Source organism: Oryzias latipes, chromosome 2 (genome assembly GCF_053564925.1).
Source record: "Oryzias latipes strain Hd-rR chromosome 2, Olatipes_Hd-rR_3.1".
NCBI lineage: Eukaryota > Metazoa > Chordata > Actinopteri > Beloniformes > Adrianichthyidae > Oryzias > Oryzias latipes.
The window spans coordinates 51,446,266-51,465,902 of record NC_136238.1 but is presented as its reverse complement, the minus strand read 5'-3'; the positions used below and the strand labels follow the sequence as shown (position 1 = coordinate 51,465,902).

At 50.6% G+C, this 19,637-nt stretch overlaps 1 protein-coding gene and 1 non-coding gene across 2 annotated transcripts; both read right to left on the bottom strand.

Moving 5' to 3' along the window:
• Positions 1–1,335: 1,335 nt before the first annotated feature.
• On the bottom strand, positions 1,336–9,239 carry prkx (protein kinase X-linked). The gene is made up of 9 exons (XM_011494481.4): positions 9,113–9,239; positions 8,490–9,025; positions 6,117–6,285; positions 4,334–4,597; positions 4,142–4,261; positions 3,896–3,991; positions 2,976–3,033; positions 2,830–2,907; positions 1,336–2,764 (listed from the first exon to the last, which is right to left on the bottom strand). Exons 2-9 carry the CDS (start codon positions 8,638–8,640, stop codon positions 2,639–2,641), a joined length of 1,062 nt encoding a protein of 353 aa, XP_011492783.1. The 5' UTR covers positions 8,641–9,025; positions 9,113–9,239; the 3' UTR covers positions 1,336–2,638.
• Positions 9,240–19,166: 9,927 nt separating this feature from the next.
• Positions 19,167–19,238, bottom strand: trnaq-cug (transfer RNA glutamine (anticodon CUG)). The gene has a single exon. It is a non-coding gene; the product is annotated as a tRNA-Gln (tRNA).
• Between the last annotated feature and the right edge of the window lie 399 nt (positions 19,239–19,637).

Genomic DNA, 19,637 nt, shown 5'->3' with positions numbered 1-19,637 from the left:
ATTCCTGGAAGACCTCATCAGAGTCCGTGGGGACAGTGTGATGAACTCCAACCGCTGGGACCAGATCACCACAGACCCTCCAGGCTCCTGTTGGTTCCTTAGAGGTTCCTCCATCAGGAACCGGGCTTTTAAAGGCGGGTCAAGGGCCTCCAGTGGTTTTCCGGTGTGCGAGGGATCTGCTGTGCTCGTCTGTCTACATCAGGGATCTTTCTCCAGAGACAGATTCAGGTTCTGGAAAACAGGTCAAGTGAAACCGGGTAGGTGTCCGTTGGGTCCATCTGGGCCCAGAGTTCAGTAAGTTTGTCTGCTGGGATGAAGACAGATACCGGAACCATCTGAGCCCAAAAGCAGAACCAGAACTGATCCAGAACACATAGCTGAGTTCAGGCTGATGGAACAAGCGGAACCTCCTCAGTCTGAGATCAGGGCTGGGGGTGGGTGGGTTGAAACCCTGATCTGATCTAGAACCTCCTGCTGCTTCCAGACCACCGATGGTTTCATGGAGCGGAACAGGTCACCTGTCCGGGTTGATGCTGGGAGGTGAGTGATGACATCACGGTGAGCAGATCCAGCATGAAACCACCTTCTACTCACTCTCTGTTCCTGATCTCAGGAGCAACCAGAACCGTCCCACTGGAGGCTGGTGTTGGACCGCAGTGGTTCTCGTTGATTCCAAGGGTGCAGGGCTGGAACAACCAGAACACAGGTCTACAGCCGGAGCTTCCAGCACAGAAACCACTAGGATCCACAACAGGATCTGGCCCCTGATCCACAACAGGATCCAGACCAGGATCAGGTTTTGTCAGCACCCGCTGTGGAGGACCGAGGAGCAGTGATGGGTACGGGGGGGGGGGGGGGGGGGGGGGGGGACTGCAGGTGTAAAGAGTTTACCTGACGCCCGTGGTCCAGGTGCGTGTCGGTGCACATCCCGAGCCTTTCATCTTCTCTCACTGCCGTGTTTGGAGTCTGCAGACTGATGCTCACCTGTCATTAAATGCTCACTTAGCCACGCCCCCTGATTAGATGGGAGGAGCTTCAGCAGGTTAGAGCAGAGTTCAGGTGCAGTCCAGCATAATAAGGGGGAGGGGTGTCTTTAGAACATCTGAACTCTGTGGTGAAGAAGTCCAGATCTGCAAACCAAAGGACCAGATGGTTCTGTCCCGCAGCAGACGGTTCTGGTTCAGGACCCGACCCCTTTCCTTCTTTCTATCTTCACCTTTGAGCAAACATTAGAAACCCCCGTTCTCCAAAACTCACCAGAATCCCACATCAAGAACCAGGATCGGTTCTAGGACATAGTCAAAGAACCAAACCTGTGAGAAGTCAGAACCAGGCTGTGGAAAAGTCTCTTTAATGGTTCTAGAGTACAGCAGACATGAGGGCTGTGACAGAACAAGGTAATGACGGACAGCGGTCATGCAGGAACCACAAGAACAGATGGGACTACCACCAGGTTCTACCACCAGGTTCTACCACCAGGTTCTACCACCAGGTTCTACCATGCACTCTCACAAACACCACACGTTCTCATGGACACCAAACACTGCAGAACACCACAGAGAACACTGTCAGACGGGAGAACTAGGCTGCACGCTTCCTAACAGAACCCTCAGCTCGGGTTTGTGGTTCTGTGATGAGGCGTCTTAGGAACTGAGCGGACAGAACCTGCACCAGGAATGGTAGCAGTACGATGACGTAGAACACTGACATTTGAACAGAGAACAAGAAGAAGGTCTGATGATACCGACAACACGGTTCCACCAACAGGAACTGGGTCTGAGCTGGTTCCACAGACAGAGTGGCGTTGGCGCCGTGTCCCTGTAACTTAACGGACAGCGAGGGGGCTCATTTAAACGGGTTCTAGTGATCCGGTTGGTGGGATTGGCTCAAAGGATGAGCCACCCCCCCATGGAACCACCGGTCCAGTTCTAGGTCAGCAGCACGGCTTCAGAACAGGAGAACCTCTCTCGTCTGCTGTGACATCATCTGAGGAGAAGCGGGTCTTCAGGAGGTCCAGATGGCTGCAACGGTGCCACAAGAACCCACAAGAACCCATGATGACATCAGTGAAACTGAAGAACATCTGAAGCCGCTTCCTAAGGGTTCTGATGGTACACGGGTGGAACCAGACAGAGCCAGCTCCTGTGTGGTGGAGGTAATCCAGAGAAGGGGTTCCGACAGTGAACCCGACCCGTTTGGTGGAACCAGCGGCCCAGAGGAGCAGACTTGGGGCTCCTTCACGTCTACAGCTTTGATCAGGAAGCACAAACAGGAAGTTTATTGTGAAAATCCCAACGTTTGTTCAGTATTTTAACAGGACTGAGTCGTGAGGAAGGGGGGGCCTGTTCTAGAAAAGAGTGCTTTGGTTCTGGATCAAGAGGGACTACAAGGCGGTCCAGAGACAGGGGACCTCCTCGTCATCACAGCATGAAGTAAGGCACCAACCAGAAGCGCTCCGAGAAGAGCGTCTTCTGCAGCACCAGGGTCGAGAACCGACCACAAACCATAAAAACGGCGGTTCTCGTGGAACGTAACAGTCTTCAGGTGGTTTTTGCATCTGATCGGGCTCAGGAGGTCAACAGTCGGTTCAACGCGTCCATCCAGAACCGGACCCCGTCCAAAGCTTCTCCAACAGTTCTCAGAAGTTCTTGAAGATCTCCAGCTCCTTGGGAGGAACGGCGGGGTCTTTCTTCCAGTCGTCCTCGGGGTAAACGTCAAAGTTGGAGGTGTCGCCCTCGTGGGACACTTTGGGGTTGATGGGGGGCTGTGGACACAGACGGACTGTCAGTGGAACCATCACCCCGTCACCTGTGGGACCGTGGTACCTACCTTCAGCTTCCTCAGAGGAACCGCCTCCCAGTCCACCGTCTTGAACCAGCGGTGCTTCTTGACGTCGTCGGCTCCGTTCTGGAAGAGGGAGCAGCGGTTTTAGCGGCGTTCCGCGGTGAAGGTCGCTGAAGGTGCGGCGGACTCACCTTCATGTTCCCCAGCCGCCTGGCTCGGTCGATCACCAGGAGCTTCTTGATGAGGTCTCTGAGGGGGGAGAGGAGGTCTGAGGAGCTGCAGAGCAACTCACTAAGGTTCTCAGAGGTTCTCGTGGAACCAGCAAGACCACTTTGGTCAGAGGACCATAGTGGTCTTGCTGGTTCCATTAGAACCACTATGGTCAGAGGACCAAAGATCCTCACGAGGGGGAACGTCCCGCTCAGTCACAGGGAGACCCTTCCTCGACGTTCCTCATGTACAGAAACGGGGGTGGGGGTCGTCCCCATCGCCTGTAATCAGCACAGGTCTGCAGGGTGGATAGGTAGGCAGGTAATCTTGTGGTGGGGCGTGATGGGGGGGGCTGGAGAGACCACATCAGAGGAGCTTCCCTACAGCTGTCATTATGACAATGGTGGGGGGGGGGGGGGGGGGTCAGGCACGTTGCGTTTGTGATGACAGGGGCCTAAAACAACCCCTCCCTCCCCCTCGGGGGAGGCTGTCTTTGTGACCAGAGGTCAAAGGTGAGGGGGACAATCCCAGCCAATCCTGACATCAGTCTGTGTGTTGGAGCTCTAAGGCAACGTTGCCACGGCAACCTCTCATGTTGGAACAATGAAGGAGAAACCCTGAGGTCATGTGACTAGTTTGTTTCTTTCAGTTCCACCTTTTCAGGTGTCACATGGGCGGGGCAAACAGTCAGCTGGTGGAGCATGCAGTCATAAGGCCCCGCCCATCTGTGGGTAGTAACATGCTGCTGTGATGTCACGGAGCAAAGAACCAATGATGAAGGACCACACCTGACAGCTCCCTGTGCATGTTGCCATGGCAACGTCACAATCAGCTGTTACTTCCTTGACCTTTGACACCCTACTGTAGCAGAGGCCCCGCCCACAGTCAGTCACCAGCTTACTTCACGTAGAAGTCCAGGTGGCGCGGGAAGTCCAGCTTTCCAGACAGGATCTTCTGGTAGATCCCAAAGGGGTTGTCGTCAAAGAAGGGGGGGTACCTGTGGGCAAAGGAATGGTTGCCATGGTTACCACACTTAACCCCCAGAGGCCTGAGGACTCCTTCAGGTGTGACATAAAGGAGTACAGAGAACCCTTGGGCTGTGATGTTCTGCCGGCGCCACGGCGCCCTCTGCTGGTCATCCACTCACCCTGCCAGCATCTCAAAGACCAGGATGCCCAGAGCCCACCAGTCCACGGCGCGGCCATGGCCTTTGCTCTGGATCACCTCAGGGGCCAGGTACTCTGGAGTCCCACACAGAGTCCAGGTCCTGGGGGCGACACCACACACTGAGATCTTCCTGCATGCTCTCCGGTTACCTGCTCCCTCCACCGCCACTCACCTGTCAGACAGCTTCTTGGCGAAGCCAAAGTCCGTCAGGCGGATGTGGCCCTCGGCGTCCAGCAGGATGTTCTCGGGCTTCAGGTCTCTGTACACGATCAGCTTGGAGTGCAGGTACTCGATGGCGCAGACGATCTCCGACGTGTAGAAGAGGCCGGCGGCGTTGCTGAAGCGGCCGCGGCTGCGCAGGTAGCTGAAGAGCTCGCCGCCGGCCACAAAGTCCATGAGCATGTAGAGGAAGCGCTCGTCGTGGTGCGTCCAGAGGCTGCGGAGCAGAGCGGGCGGGACGTCAAGACGGAGCTGCAGAAGGCCACGCCCCCTACGGTTGAAGGCCTGCGGTTTAACCGCAGGGGGCGTGGCCTGTACCCCACTGCCCTGGCTCCAAACAGAATGAGGAGGAAGTGGGAGGAGCCTTTCTGAGCTCAGATCCAATCAGTGCACGGCTGAACGTTAGGTGTGACGCCACATTTGGCGTCGCGTGTCTGAGCAGCCACTTCCACTCTGTGGAAACACGTGTTTAGGGCTCAAAACGCTCGCGGTCACGCATCACTGCACATTTTTAACCTTACGCTATCCTATGGGGTCAAAATGACCCCCCACCATGACTAAGGAGGATAAAGGTGGAAAGATTTCATGTAATCCATGGACACCAGTGAAGATCACAAATCATTGAAGAAAAAAGGTTCAGAGCACTGTCTAGTGGGTCTAGACGACCCACTGTCTAGTGGGTCTAGACGACCCACTGTCTAGTGGGACTAGACGACCCACTGTCTAGTGGGTCTAGACGACCCACTGTCTAGTGGGTCTAGACGACCCACTGTCTAGTGGGACTAGACGACCCACTGTCTAGTGGGTCTAGACGACCCACTGTCTAGTGGGTCATCTAGACCAGTGTTTTTCAACATTTTTTGAGCCACGGCACACTTTAACCTTGACAAGACCCCGCGGCACACCAGCATCCAAAAAAAAAAAAAAACTCAGTCTGTATTGATTGACAGCCCCCCCTGCAAACTGACGTGCATTTTTGTGATAATTGTGGCAGAAAAAGCAGGAAGTTGCAGCTGTTTTTGTCTAAAAGATGAAATAAAAGTTAAGTTAGAAAATTCAAAAACGGGTTGATGTGTGTTTGTTGTGGTTCAAGACGTTTAACAGATCTCATTGTACGCTCAGACGCTGTCACTTTAACCCAATGCATCATGGGAGATGTCGTGATGGCAGACAGACTCTCTTCTCTGAGTTTCATTGTTTTGTTCACTTGTTCCACGGTCTGATACCGGATTCTGTGGAAAGCTACACCGCTAAAGACGAGCTTTAGCTGGTATTTCTGTTGGAACTGAGAGACTTTATGAGCAGAATCAGAACAAGGAAGTGAAGACTTTAACCACTTCTGATTGGTCAGACTGATGACATGTGATTAAGCCTCCAAGAATGATTGGTGGAGACAGTTAAAGGGGCGGGACTTTTCCAAAATACAGCCAAAGGTGCAGCTGAATCGCGGTACCGTCATTCTTATCAAAATGTCTTTAATAGAATCAAATAAACACAAAGAAAAAAGTAATTTTATGATCTTTCATATTCCTAACTACTCAGTGTTTTATCAGGATGTTTGGATGAACACAGAGCTGAAATCCTGGAGATGGAAATGTTTTTAGATCAGTGAATGAGGGTGATTTCCCACGGCACACTGGTTGAAAAACACTGGTCTAGATGACCCCACTGTCTAGGTTAGCTCACGGCGTTCTCAGGCTCTACCGTCAACCCCCGTGGCGGGACGAGGGACTCACAGGCGGATGAGGAAGGGGTGGTTGACCTCGCTCAGCACCTCCTTCTCGTTGTGGACGTGCTGCTCCTGCTTCAGCCGGATGACGTCTGCGATCTTCATCTGCTTCAGGGCGTAGAAGGCTTTGCTCTTCTGCTCTCTGACCAGGAAGACTCTGCCGAACGTCCCGGTGCCTGAGGAAGACCACACCGGTTCAGAACCAGAACCACCAGCCGTCTCCTGGAGGAGCCGGGGGACCTCCAAGCTGCAGCTCTGATCCAAGCAAAAACCAGCAGACCCAGTTTTTGTAAAACCTTTATTGACAACGGTCGACACAGAAAACCAAACGCTCAGGAAACAGAGAGAGTGGCATCAGGACCAGAGAGCATCCACGGTTCTGGGACGGCAGGTCCAGCAGATCCACCGTCCCGCTGCTGCACCTCACAGTAAACCTCTGTCCCAGGTCGACTGCTGTTGCCATGGCGACACGGGAGCAACAGCAGCAGCAGCAGCAAGCTGCAGCAGGCAGGAGAAACCTGCCCTGATGTTGAAACCATGAGATCAGTGCTGGCGGACAGCCAGGCTTTTATTTAGGCGGGGACTTCCTGCAGCAGCAGATTTGGGTTTTTAGGATTCAGTGGAACGGTTCCTGAATGACAGAGAGAACTTCAAAGCCTTCATCTCAGCTGATGCTGCGGTGGTGACTCGGCCCCTCCCACCACCAAACTCATCATAGATGCTGCAGGTGGAGGACGAACGCCCCCCCCCCTGGAAGAAGAAATACCGCTACTACTTTGTTCTGTTTCCTCTGAATCAGAACCACATCCACGGTTCTCTACTTCTACAGAAAAAGGAATGTTTCCGCTTTAGAACCGGGTCAGACTCAGGACTGTTTACCTGGACAGAACCCAGAAGAAATCTGGAACAAATGCTTCTCTGACGGCACATGTGCGCGCACACACACACACCTAACACACACCTAACACACACAGACACGCAGGGACACGCACACACACACCTAACGCACACACACACACACACACACACAGACCTAACGCACACACACACACACACACACAGACCTAACGCACACAGACACGCAGGGACACGCACAAACGCTGGGAGCTGGTGGAAGGTGAGCGATCGCATCATCAACACTCCACCGCCGTGCTTCACACACATCTTCACTAATGCTGGTCTTTATCTCCAAATTTCCTACATTTTCTTCAAAGTTCCTCAAAATAAATAGAAATTTCTATTATTTTAAGCAACGATGAAAACATTTTCAAATTCAGACTCCATCCAGAGACACAGCAGAGAGCTCTGTCTGAAGCCAGAGAAGATGAGATTCTGAAAATATTTACCCTTAATGAGATCTATTGCCCCTCCTGGAGGCAGGAAGTCCATGTGGAGTCCATGTGTGTGTCTGGAGGACCACTGGAGTCTGGAGCCGTCTGCTGGCCAGAGGCCTGCATGAGACGCTGGACCGCATGCTTTCATCCTCCTGATCATGGACTGTACATGAGAACTGGACTGAGTGGCCCCTCCCCTGGCGTTCCAAACAGGAAGTACCCGTAAAATCCCACAGCCTTCTGTAGAGAGCTGTTCCTCAGTCATTCAATTGGTCAGAAGAACCGTTCTGGATCTGATCCTTTTTTTAGCGTCTTCGTGATAATCCTGAAGTTCAAGTTATAAACTGCCTTAAAAAAGTAGGTGGAGCCTGTTGGCCCCACGTTCAAAACATCTGATGGACAGATTCAAGAGGAAGGGGTGTGACCTTCCAACAAGCTCACTCCTGATTTTGGTTGCCGTAGAAACAAAGACTCAATCTCTGCTGACTGACGACGTCTGGAACCAACATGGCGACGTCATATTGTGAAAAAATGGTGACCAGATGGACTTCAACTGACTGGAGCCAGAGGTAAACCGTTTCCTGTGTGGTTGTGTGTGTGTGTGTGGTTATGTGTGTGTTTGCGTGTGTGTCTTCACCACACTGACTCCAGTTCTCAGGTTCAGTCAATGATTCTGATCAGAACACACTTCAGACAGTAGCACCCCTGTCTTCACAGATGGTTCGGTCCACCTCAGTGGTTCTGAACGGTGGTTCTGACAGAAGCCAAACCAGATCGACTCGTTATCAGGACTCCATTGCCCCCCGTCCACAGGACTGTCCCAGACGGAGACAGAAACCATCAGGTGGGACAGAAGCCCATGAGGGGTCCAGACTCCAAGTTCTGGTCATGGACCTGGACCGTCCAGGAGGGTTTGGGCCCGCATGTTTGCAGACGATGACATGGTGTGCTGGCTGCAGCCTGTAGAACCCCCTGCACCTCTCTCTCTCTCTCTCTCTGTGTGGATCAGGACCTGAGGGGCCCCCGGAGTCCGGCTCGGTACTCACCGACCGTGGCCACCGTGTCGAGTTCCTCCAGGCTGTAGCTCCGGCTGTTGGCCGCAGCCTCCCCCGCAGGAGGAGCGCCGCCGGCGCCCTTCGCCTCCTTCAGGGGGCCGCTCTCCCCGAGGACCCCCGCCTTGGCCTTGGAGGAGGCCATCGCTTCGGGTCCGGTTCGGTCAGACGGGTCTTCGCGGGGGGAACCCGGAGGGGGCCCTCAGCATCTCCGGGCTCGTCTTTGTTGTGTCGGTGGCGGACGGCGCGAGGGCTCGGCTCCCCGGGCAGACCGGGAGCGGAGCCTGTGTGGCTGGGAGACAAAGAACGGGACGATGGCGGTTCGGGGAGGGCAGCACCGAACCGGACGGAGTCAGAACCGGATCCAAGACTCAGTGACCGGACGACAACTCCGGTAACGAGTCAACTTCAGGTATTTCCTCCATTAGCTGCTCGACAGACCAGCTGACCTCACCTAGCACCAGCCTCCGTCAAGCTGTGGGGAGGAAGTCTCTCCACTTCCGCTGTGGCCCTTCAAAATAAAAGCGAGTCTGAGGAAAACAGCATTTCGGTTAGCCCGCTTCAAGTCATTTAACACTGACATGTCACATATATAACACCATCAGATATCCTTTTACCAGTAAAAGTCTTCAGATTTCTGCTGTTTACACCAAAGTCACAGTAAAACCTTCTAACCACCGGTTCGCTGTCGTTCTCCTCTTACGTTGACAAGAACGGAAATGCATCTGGGTGTTGACAAACGGTGACCAATGAGGACGCAGCAGTCCCGGCACATTGACCAATCAGGTGAGAGGAACCGCGTGGAGACAAAGATAGTGGTGATGTCATCGCCGCTTGAATCCTGGACATGAAGACACATTAAATGAGGGAATATTGTGACTAAAGACCTGCTTTTCTACACTTTTATAGTGACATTCTTTCTATATTATCCATATAAGGGACTCATTAAACAAAAACGTGTTTGAAACGATCAATATATGTACTAGTTATGGTTTGTTTGTCTGTAAAATGGCTCAGTCCAAATGTGTTCTTTTATGGGCTACTGACTATTCTTTTTTTTCTAAAATTAAATAAATAAATGAACAGATGATTAAAGTATCGTGAGAAGAAAATACAACCAAAGGAAAATGTTTCCATGGCTACAGGTCTGTGTGGATTCATCAGACGTCGCAGACAGAGTCCAGTTTTCAGTCTACTCTCTGTTTACATCACGACACCACAACCACAAACCTACAGCCACACATGTGACACAAAGAACACAACTCCTCCACTACAATCCATGCCTCCACCCTCCATGAAGGGAGATCCGTCTTCACCAGAACCTTGTTGATGACCAGAGCCTTCAGAACCACTGCAGCCAAAACTGTTCTCCAGATGGACTTCCATGTGTGTCCCTGTCCCACACAGACTGGACTCTGGACTACTGTACTGACAGCAGAGAACCAAAAACTGAAACAGGACCAGACAACATGACCAGTTTTCATAAACCCCATGACAACATACATCGGAACAATTTTGTTTGTAAATGTATTTGAAGACAAGTTTATAATTACATTGTGGAAATGGACTTCCCCAATGAGCCGGACTCCAGCAGGGCTGTCCTTTATCACCGGTTCTGTTCACAGTCTTTGTGGGCAGAATTTGTAGGCTCAGCCAGGGACCGGATGGGGTCTGGGGACCACAGGATTTCCTCTCTGCACTTTGTAGATGATGTTGTCCTGTTGGCTTCATTGAGCCAGGACCTCCAGCACGCCTTAGGGCGGTTTGTGGCCGAGTGTGAAGGGATGAGGGTTAGCACAGCTAAATCTGAGCCATGGTTCTCGACCGGAGAAAGGTGGTTTCCCTCTCTGGGGGGTGGAGTGCTCCTTCCCAAGGTGGAAGATTTAAATATCTTGGGGTCTTGTCTGTGAGGGAGGAATGATTGGACCGTGAGATCAACAGCCGGTTTGGTGCAGCCACTGTCATGCGGTCGCTGTACCGGTCCGTTGTGGTGAAGAGAGAGCTGAGCCAGAAAGCAAAGCTCTCAATTTACCAGTTGATCTTTGTTCCAGTGGGCTGCACAGTGGTGCAGTGGTTAGCGCCCTTGCCCCACAGCAAGAAGGCCCCCGGTTCAAGTCTTGGCTGGGGGACCTCAAACAGAACATCAATGGGGGACCTTTCTGCATGTTCTCCCTGTGCATGCCTGGGTTCTCTCCGGGGTCTCTGTCTTCCTCTCACTGTCCAAAAACATGCTTCATAGGTCGAGTGTGAATGTGATTGCAGCCCTGCGACAGACTGGCGAACTGTCCAGGGTGTCCCCTGCCTTCGTCCACAAGTGGCTGGGGTAGGCTCCGGCAGCCCCGTAATAAAACGGCAGAAGATGAATGAATCTTTGTTCCAATGCTCACCTGTGGTCATGAGTCCTGGGTCATGGCCCAAACACAAGTGGATGAAATGAGCTTCCTCTGTGGGGGCCTGGACACTCCCTTAGAGATAGGGGGAGGAGCTCGATCACCCACTGAGAGCTTGGAGTAGAACCACTTCTCCTCCACATCCAGAGCAGCCAGTTGAGGTGGCTCGGCCATCTAGTCCGGATGCCTCCTGTATGCCTCCCTGGGTAGGTGTTCCAGGTATGTCCCACTGGGCGGAGACCCCGGGCATGACCCAGGACTATATATCTCGGCTGAACCGGGAACGTCTCGGGATCCCCCCAGAGGAGCTTCAGGAAGTGGCCAGAGAGAGGGAAGTCTGGGAATCTTTGCTCAGACTACTGCCCCCACGACCCGGTCCCGGATGAGCGGAAGAGGTCGGACGGACGGACCAACAGACGATACATATCATCATACTATCCAATCCCGGACTGAACGACACCAAACTTTCTGGAAAAATCCCACAGTTGGTTACTGTTCCCCAACCAAGAAGGAAACCTCATCAAAAACAAACAGGTTTCTGTGTTTTAATGAATGCAGCATAAGTTAGGCCTTTTCCATCTTTTTTCTGAGTCTGTATTCTCTGGACCCTAGAACCTGAATAGAAAATAAAGCAAATACAACCAGACTACATGCACAGTTATTGTAATGTGAAACCAAACCTGGCAATCCCTATATAGTTATTTCTGAAACCAGCTTCCAGTGGTCATTTCAGGAATTACACGTTTGATCCAATCAGAACTGGGAAAGGAAGGCAGAGGTTTGGGAACAGTTCTGTCTGTAAACATCATCATTTCACACGGATGTTGAGGAAGGCCTTTAGGCCCTCTATGCTAGTTGGATGTAGATGTCACAGAATGAACGTGTACAGACCTGATCGTCACATTACTCGGCTGTCATAAGCTGAGTAAGAGTCAGTTAACTGTCAGCTCTATATTTAACCGGGATATGCAGGCTGGGGGAAATAGGAGAGCAGACGTTGTCCTTAATGAACCACCCTGAGGCGTCTGCTTTCCTCACAGAGACCGGAAAAACCTGCTGGAAGATAGATCTCTCTGAATGGAATCATTCCCTCAAGTGTTTCAGTCATTGGAGGATAGAAAATGGTTTTAGACAACCAGAGATGATGTCTGCTGTTGTTCTGGGTTTACAGTAGAACCCAATAAAGGTTCTGGAAATCCCAGTGGCGCTGAATGTTTTCAGGAAACTGACACTCCTTCATTCTGTTGAGGACATCTGTGCTTTCCATCTGCAGGTGGGAAGAAACTGTAGGTCAGCTGGGACCACATGAACCCTGCAGGGCACTGCCTTTGGGGGCCTGTGTGAAAGGAGGGGGTTCCTTATGGTGAGGAGGATTCAGAGCATGACGGAGAGGAATGGTGTGTGGGGGGCAGTTCTTTTTAGGAGGGTTTACGTTTAGGAGGCTGTTCATTCAGGAGACTGTTCGTTCAGCAGGCTGTTCGTTCAGCAGGCTGTTCGTTCAGTAGACTGTTCGTTCAGTAAACTGTTCGTTCAGTAAACTGTTCGTTCAGTAAACTGTTCGTACAGTAGACTGTTCGTTCAGTAGACTGTTCGTTCAGTAGGTTGTTCGTTCAGTAAACTGTTAGTTCAGTAAACTGTTCGTTCAGCAGGCTGTTCGTTCAGTAGACTGTTCGTTCAGTAAACTGTTCGTTCAGTAAACTGTTCGTTCAGTAAACTGTTCGTACAGTAGACTGTTCGTTCAGTAGACTGTTCGTTCAGTAGGTTGTTCGTTCAGTAAACTGTTAGTTCAGTAGGCTTTTTGTTCAGTAGACTGTTCGTTCAGTAGACTTTTTGTTCAGTAGGCTGTTCGTTCAGTAAGCTTTTCGTTCAGTAAACTGTTCGTTCAGTAAACTGTTCGTTCAGTAAACTGTTCGTACAGTAGACTGTTCGTTCAGCAGGCTGTTCGTTCAGTAGACTGTTCGTTCAGTAGACTTTTTGTTCAGTAGACTGTTCGTTCAGTAAGCTTTTCGTTCAGTAAACTGTTCGTACAGTAGACTGTTCGTTCAGTAGACTGTTCGTTCAGTAGGTTGTTCGTTCAGTAAACTGTTCGTTCAGTAGGTTGTTCGTACAGTAGACTGTTAGTTCAGTAGGCTTTTTGTTCAGTAGACTGTTCGTTCAGTAGACTTTTTGTTCAGTAGGCTGTTCGTTCAGTAAGCTTTTCGTTCAGTAAACTGTTCGTTCAGTAAACTGTTCGTTCAGTAAACTGTTCGTACAGTAGACTGTTCGTTCAGTAAACTGTTCGTACAGTAGACTGTTCGTTCAGTAGACTGTTCGTTCAGTAGGTTGTTCGTTCAGTAAACTGTTAGTTCAGTAGGCTTTTTGTTCAGTAGACTGTTCGTTCAGTAGACTTTTTGTTCAGTAGGCTGTTCGTTCAGTAAGCTTTTCGTTCAGTAAACTGTTCGTTCAGTAAACTGTTCGTTCAGTAAACTGTTCGTACAGTAGACTGTTCGTTCAGTAGGCTGTTCGTTCAGTAAACTGTTCGTTCAGTAAACTGTTCGTACAGTAGACTGTTCGTTCAGTAGACTGTTCGTTCAGTAAACTGTTCGTTCAGTAGGTTGTTCGTACAGTAGACTGTTCGTTCAGTAAACTATTTGTTCAGTAGGCTGTTCATCCAGGAGACAGTTCATTTGGTAGACTTTTTGTTCAGCGGGGTGTTTGTTGAGCTGGTTGTTTGTTCAGTGGGGTGTTCACCAGTGGGAAACTCAATGTACTCCATTAGGGGTCACAGGGTCGCTGGAGCCTATCCCAGGTACTTTTGGGTAAAACCATTGTTCATGCTGAAGCGGTCACCAGTTTGTCACAATAAAACCTAAAGGATTATTTAGAGTCATGCCTCTATTTTTGAACGAGTAGGTGGGCTTTATTCAGATTTTGGCGGGGACACTCTTCACTGAGCGTGCTCAGATCCATGCAGTACGTCTTTGTGGACAGCAGAGGGTGCTGTGTGTATTTTTATGCATCACAGACAGAAACTTCCAGTCTGCTTCATGTTCAGAGTCCCAGAGCTGCAGCAGAGCATGCTGTTTGGAAGCAGCACAAACACAGACGTCTCTGACCTTCACGGCTCACCGTTTTATCACCACGCCGCTGCCATTAGCAGTCAGTGTGAAGCTGCAGAGCTGCTGATATGACACCATCATGGCCTTATCACACACCTGGAAGCGCCATCTGAGGAATGGGCGGAGCCTAGCTGCGGCGCAGCAGCACCATGTGGTCTCCATCACAGCAGACATTCACTTCCATCCTCCTTCTGTGCAGCAGCAGGAGGAGAAAACAGGAGTGGGTCACCAACCATGACTCCACCTGGAAGGATTTGGTTCCAGCTTTAACTGTTTCACTCGTGGACCTTCAGCGTTCTAGTCAGCTTCTGTTGGAGAACCGTTGAGGAACCACTTTAGCAGGATCTGCAGGCGGGACAGGAGAACATCAGAGACATTTGTCCATCAAGTCCTCCTTGATGCTGTAGACCGGAGATCTCCTTTGTCTGTTGAGGTTCTCCTCTCTTCTCCTCCGTTCACAGAGGTTCTCCTCTCTTCGTTCACAGAGGTTCTCCTCTCTCCTCCGTCCACAGAGGTTCTCCTCTCTCCTCCGTTTGCTGGAGTATTACTTACATGATCTCTGGGTAGAGGCCCTGACATACAGAGACTCCTTAGGTTTCTGCTCCGCAGACGATGGTCTTTTTCAGGTCTTGGATGTTGGAGCGTTCCTCCCACAGAGGAGGACCTCCTCCATCTTCCTCCCTCAGCCTTCTCCTTCAGTAGCAAAGACAGAAGCAGGCCTCTGAAGTAAACGCTCTGATTTGCTTTGGCTTCAGGACTTTTACCATCAGAACAGAAAAATGGTGAAGCTTTGGGCCAAAACAGACCATAATACTAAGAAGATCAAAGTGACCTGACCCCCTGTGATCTGCATCATCTGTGATCCCCCACATGGGGGCGCTGTGGGGCTGCACCTCCTGCATCAGAGAGGAGATGATCAACTCCTCAGCTCTGCTTCAGCGTGCTCCCCGCTGCCGGCGGGCCTTTGAGCACCGTGGCGGGCTGCGGCGGGCTGCGTGGCTGCAGCTACGGATGCTGAGGAAGACAGCGGCGTGAGGAGGATGAGGTCTCAGCACGGCGCTGGATCTGCTCTGCAGTTCAGCTGCATGGAGCACAGAGTGTCTTCAGAACACGTTTAATCCCAGATTAGAAAACAGATTATTCCAGAAAAATATAGATTTTCCTGGAAAAAAACAGGGATTTGTTGCTTGACTGCAGAAATTCTCATCGGTAGAATCGTTGAGTCAGCAAATCACACGTGATGGCGATGGAACGATACATCTTAAGGAGATCCATCCATGCAGTTTCTCATCCTAATCCCTTTGGAGGCCACGGGGATGCTGGAGCCTATCCCAGCGGCTGTCAGGCAAACCAGGTTCCCTCTGTTCTCCTGTCTTCACAGCGTCACACCGATCGGACCAGAACCATCCGTAGAAAGGCTTTGTCTGCGTGTGAAACGTGCACATACGAGCACGCGCACTGACCTACAATAGATCAATTAATCAGCCAATCAGCAGGCGGCCTTTCACTGTGAGCCAATCGGCGAGCTGCAACCAGAAGCATGATGTCTGTCTCAGGAACTGAGCGGCTCTTCCTTCTACAGGAAGTACAGACGCGGCGGAAGATCCGGAACTACTTGATGATGTATTTGATGACAACACAGACGGAAAATGAAGGAAGGTTACTGGTAGTTCCAGGAAGTCCTGATGGTATCTTCTGCCGTTTGGTCTGGTCTGCTTCCTGTAGAACCAGGACACTTTCTAACGTCCCAGTCTCCCATGGTTAGCGCTCTGCTGATGTTGTTTTCAAAAGGAGGAGGGGCAAAGAAAAGACGTTTTCTGTTCTCTCAGCCCGTTATGATGTCAAGATTCATGAAGGGGGGAGGAGACGGATGCTCTCCTCCATCCAGAGGGGAGCTGCTCTCCTGCTCCATCCAGAGGGAAGCTGCTCTCCTGCTCCATCCAGAGGGGAGCTGCTCTCCTCCTCCATCCAGAGGGGAGCTGCTCTCCTGCTCCATCCAGAGGGAAGCTGCTCTCCTGCTCCATCCAGAGGGGAGCTGCTCTCCTCCTCCATCCAGAGGGGAGCTGCTCTCCTCCTCCATCCAGAGGGAAACTGCTCTCCTCCTCCATCCAGAGGGGAGCTGCTCTCCTCCATCCAGAGGGGAGCTGCTCTCCTCCTCCATCCAGAGGGGAGCTGCTCTCCTCCTCCATCCAGAGGGGAGCTGCTCTCCTGCTCCATCCAGAAGGGAGCTGCTTTCCTCCATCCAGAGGGGAGCCGCTCTCCTCCTCCATCCAGAGGGGAGCTGCTCTCCTCCTCCATCCAGAGGGGAGCTGCTCTCCTGCTCCATCCAGAGGGGAGCTGCTCTCCTCACCATCCATTGCTCAGGAGTTTTTTAGCAGCTCCGTGGCCTCTCTGTGAACGGCGGTTATGACATCATCACGCTCAGGCCGGGCGGTGCCATTAATGCGGTCAGCCTCCGTGACCCCGTCCACCAACTGCCAGTCACTGTGGACCTCTGAGGGGTTCTGCTTCCATAGCGAGGCTGACGGCACGTCTGTCACGCCAGGAAGCCCCTTCCTCACCGGCCCCCGGTGACGCGACATGGCAGGTACAGTGGAGCGGAGAGGCAGTCGGAGGAGCCGTGAAGCAGGGAGGAAGGGTGAGGGGCTGAAACATTCCCTCTGCATGGGGGGAGACAGTGGGAGGTGTCAGTCAAAGGAGGACAGAGTGAAAGCCCATTAGAAAGCTGGAGCAGGTGAAGACGCCTGCAGAACGTGCGTTAGCAGAGCGTGCGTTAGCAGAGCGTGCGTTAGCAGAGCGTGCGTTAGCAGAGCGTGCGTTAGCAGAGCGTGCGTTAGCAGAACGTGCATTAGCAGAGCGTGCGTTAGCAGAACGTGCGTTAGCAGAGCGTGCGTTAGCAGAACGTGCGTTAGCAGAGCGTGCGTTAGCAGAGCGTGCGTTAGCAGAGCGTGCGTTAGCAGAGCGTGCGTTAGCAGAGCGTGCGTTAGCAGAACGTGCGTTAGCAGAGCGTGCGTTAGCAGAACGTGCGTTAGCAGAGCGCGCGTTAGCAGAGCGCGCGTTAGCAGAGCGCGCGTTAGCAGAGCGCGCGTTAGCAGAGCGCGCGTTAGCAGAGCGCGCGTTAGCAGAGCGCGCGTTAGCAGAACGCGCGTTAGCAGAGCGTGCGTTAGCAGAACGTGCGTAAGCAGAGCGCGCGTTAGCAGAGCGCGCGTTAGCAGAGCGCGCGTTAGCAGAGCGCGCGTTAGCAGAACGCGCGTTAGCAGAGCGCGCGTTAGCAGAGCGCGCGTTAGCAGAGCGTGCGTTAGCAGAAGCCTCAAGAGTGGAGATTAAAAAGGGAGCGGGGGGAACCTGGCAAGGTAATGTATCGCAGAAATGGGAAGAGGAGCTTTCCCAGCTCCACAGTCCTCAGTCACAGGCTGACTTCAGACGTGATAGAGTCTGAAAGGTTTATGTGAAAGTTTCACAGAACCACGGCAGGAATGCGAATAAACCAAAGAACATGTGAACAACATCAAAGCCAAAGCTGGCTCCAAATCTGATACAGCCTTCGTGATCTAAAGGTTACAAAACTGTGGTCTATGCGTGAAAAGTCCGTTAGACAAATGTGGAACGCTCCTGGAACGTATGCATGTGGCAAAAATCATGCACAGTTGCATAATTTCAAAATCATGCACAGTTGCATAATTGCACGTACATCTATAAGATGTACGTAAAAATACATAAAATTTGCATAAACTGTGTAATTCTGAACCGACCAAAACTGCTGAACATCTGGAAACTGAATTCACTTAAAGACCCGTCGGCCCAAACCTTCAATCTGACATCCGAACCCTGAGCACAGGAAACACCTTTGAACTAGAAGGAGCTGCATTTCCAGAAGAAAATGCAGGTTGAATGCTGCACTGCTGAATGAAAGCTGAATTTGCTGAAGAAATGGCTGAACTGTTGAAAATTTGAAGATTTGAAGGAACAAATGTGTTAGCGGAAAGGAATGAGCTGAACTGTTTAATAGTAGAGTGGTTAAAGTAGGTAAAAAACTGTAAAAGATGTTAAGCACAATGTATTTTAATTGAGCAAAAATCCTGGAATATCTTGAAGACTTAAAGGACCAAAAGTCATAGCAGGAATAAGCTGAAAACGTTGAATGTTGTAATAGTAGAATGGTTTAAATAGGTCAAAATTTGTAGGAGTTAAGCATCAAATTAAGCTGAAATTGTTGAAAAAATGGCTGAACTGTTGAAAATTTGAAGATGTTGCTAAAATGGCTAAAAGTGCTAGCACTGGAATCAGCATCATCAACTGACTCAAAAAAACTTTTTGTTTGAGAGTATCATATTGGTAAAAGCTACATGTTTTAAGTTGATAGAAAATCCACTTTTTTCAAAATGGCGGCTTTTCTATTGTTTTTATCTCCATAGCAACCATTTTATGTGTGGGTCGCCTGGGGATGACGAACAGATCGACGTCAGTTTCAGACAAATCGGAGAAATTAAACCTTTGGACGTCCTTAGCAACGAAGTTTGTTTGCTAACCACGCCCACATTCCTTATATGTCCAGATTCAGTGAATTTCAATATGTTCAGTTCCAGCCATGGCCAACAAACCGTAGGTTGTTTCGACATCCCATAATGGTTTCTAAACGTATTTTATAGTCCAAAGCCTTGTGAGCAGTTTAATGTTTAAATGGTGTTTCTAGCTAAAGACATGTTAAAGTTATAATGGTTGAAAGAAACAAAGGTTTCAAGGATTCTCCATGTATTTCAACGAAGCAAAATTCTTGGAAAATCCTAGAAAATCTTCAAAAGTTGAAGGACCAAAAGTCATGGCTGAAATAAGATGAAATAGTTAAACATTTTAATAGTTGAATGGTTTAAAAATTTGAAGTGTCCGAACCGGGTCTTGAACCGGCGACCTCATGCACCATAACTTCCCTGTATTTTACTAGGGGAAAAAATCCCGGAAAACCTGGAATATGTTAACAAGTTGAAGGATTAGAAAAACCAAAAGTAAGAGCTGAAATAAGCTGAAGGAGTTTATTAATAGTTGAATGGTTAACAGTAAAGTGCATACAAATATCTTTGAGGGAACAAAGAAATGAGTTGTTAGAGGACAGAAGGTGGTCATTTTTGAGGTCTTAGTTTGAGGCACTGGATAGTTTAGATCCTTGATGAGTAAAGAGAGTTTCAAGGTTCTACTGAGATTTGAACTCAGACTACTGGAGTCAGAGTCCAGCGTGCTAACCACTACACCATAGAACCCTATGTAGACTCACGTTCTTTTTATCCAACATGGCAGAGGTCAAATAAACCAGATGAGAGCTGAAAGCCTCTCATGCTGGACATATTTGAAAAGCCTAGTCTGTTTAGTTTAGTCTGTACCTTTTGAATGGATGCCATCATTTGTTTGGTTCTGAACCGCTCTTAGTCTGGCTCGTCACCTAGGACCGTCTGGCATGGGAGACCCTACCAGGGCCAGCTTAGGTCCTCGGATCACTCGAGCCCTCAAACCCCCCCACCACGATAAGGTGGCGGTTCACGGAGGGGAAAATTTGGGTTTTGGGTTTGATCAGTCACTATAAAATATTCCCTGATGTGACTTTATGTGAATTCAAAGTTCTTTGATTGGTTCCTAAGTGTTTTCATGGTCTCGGGCCGTCA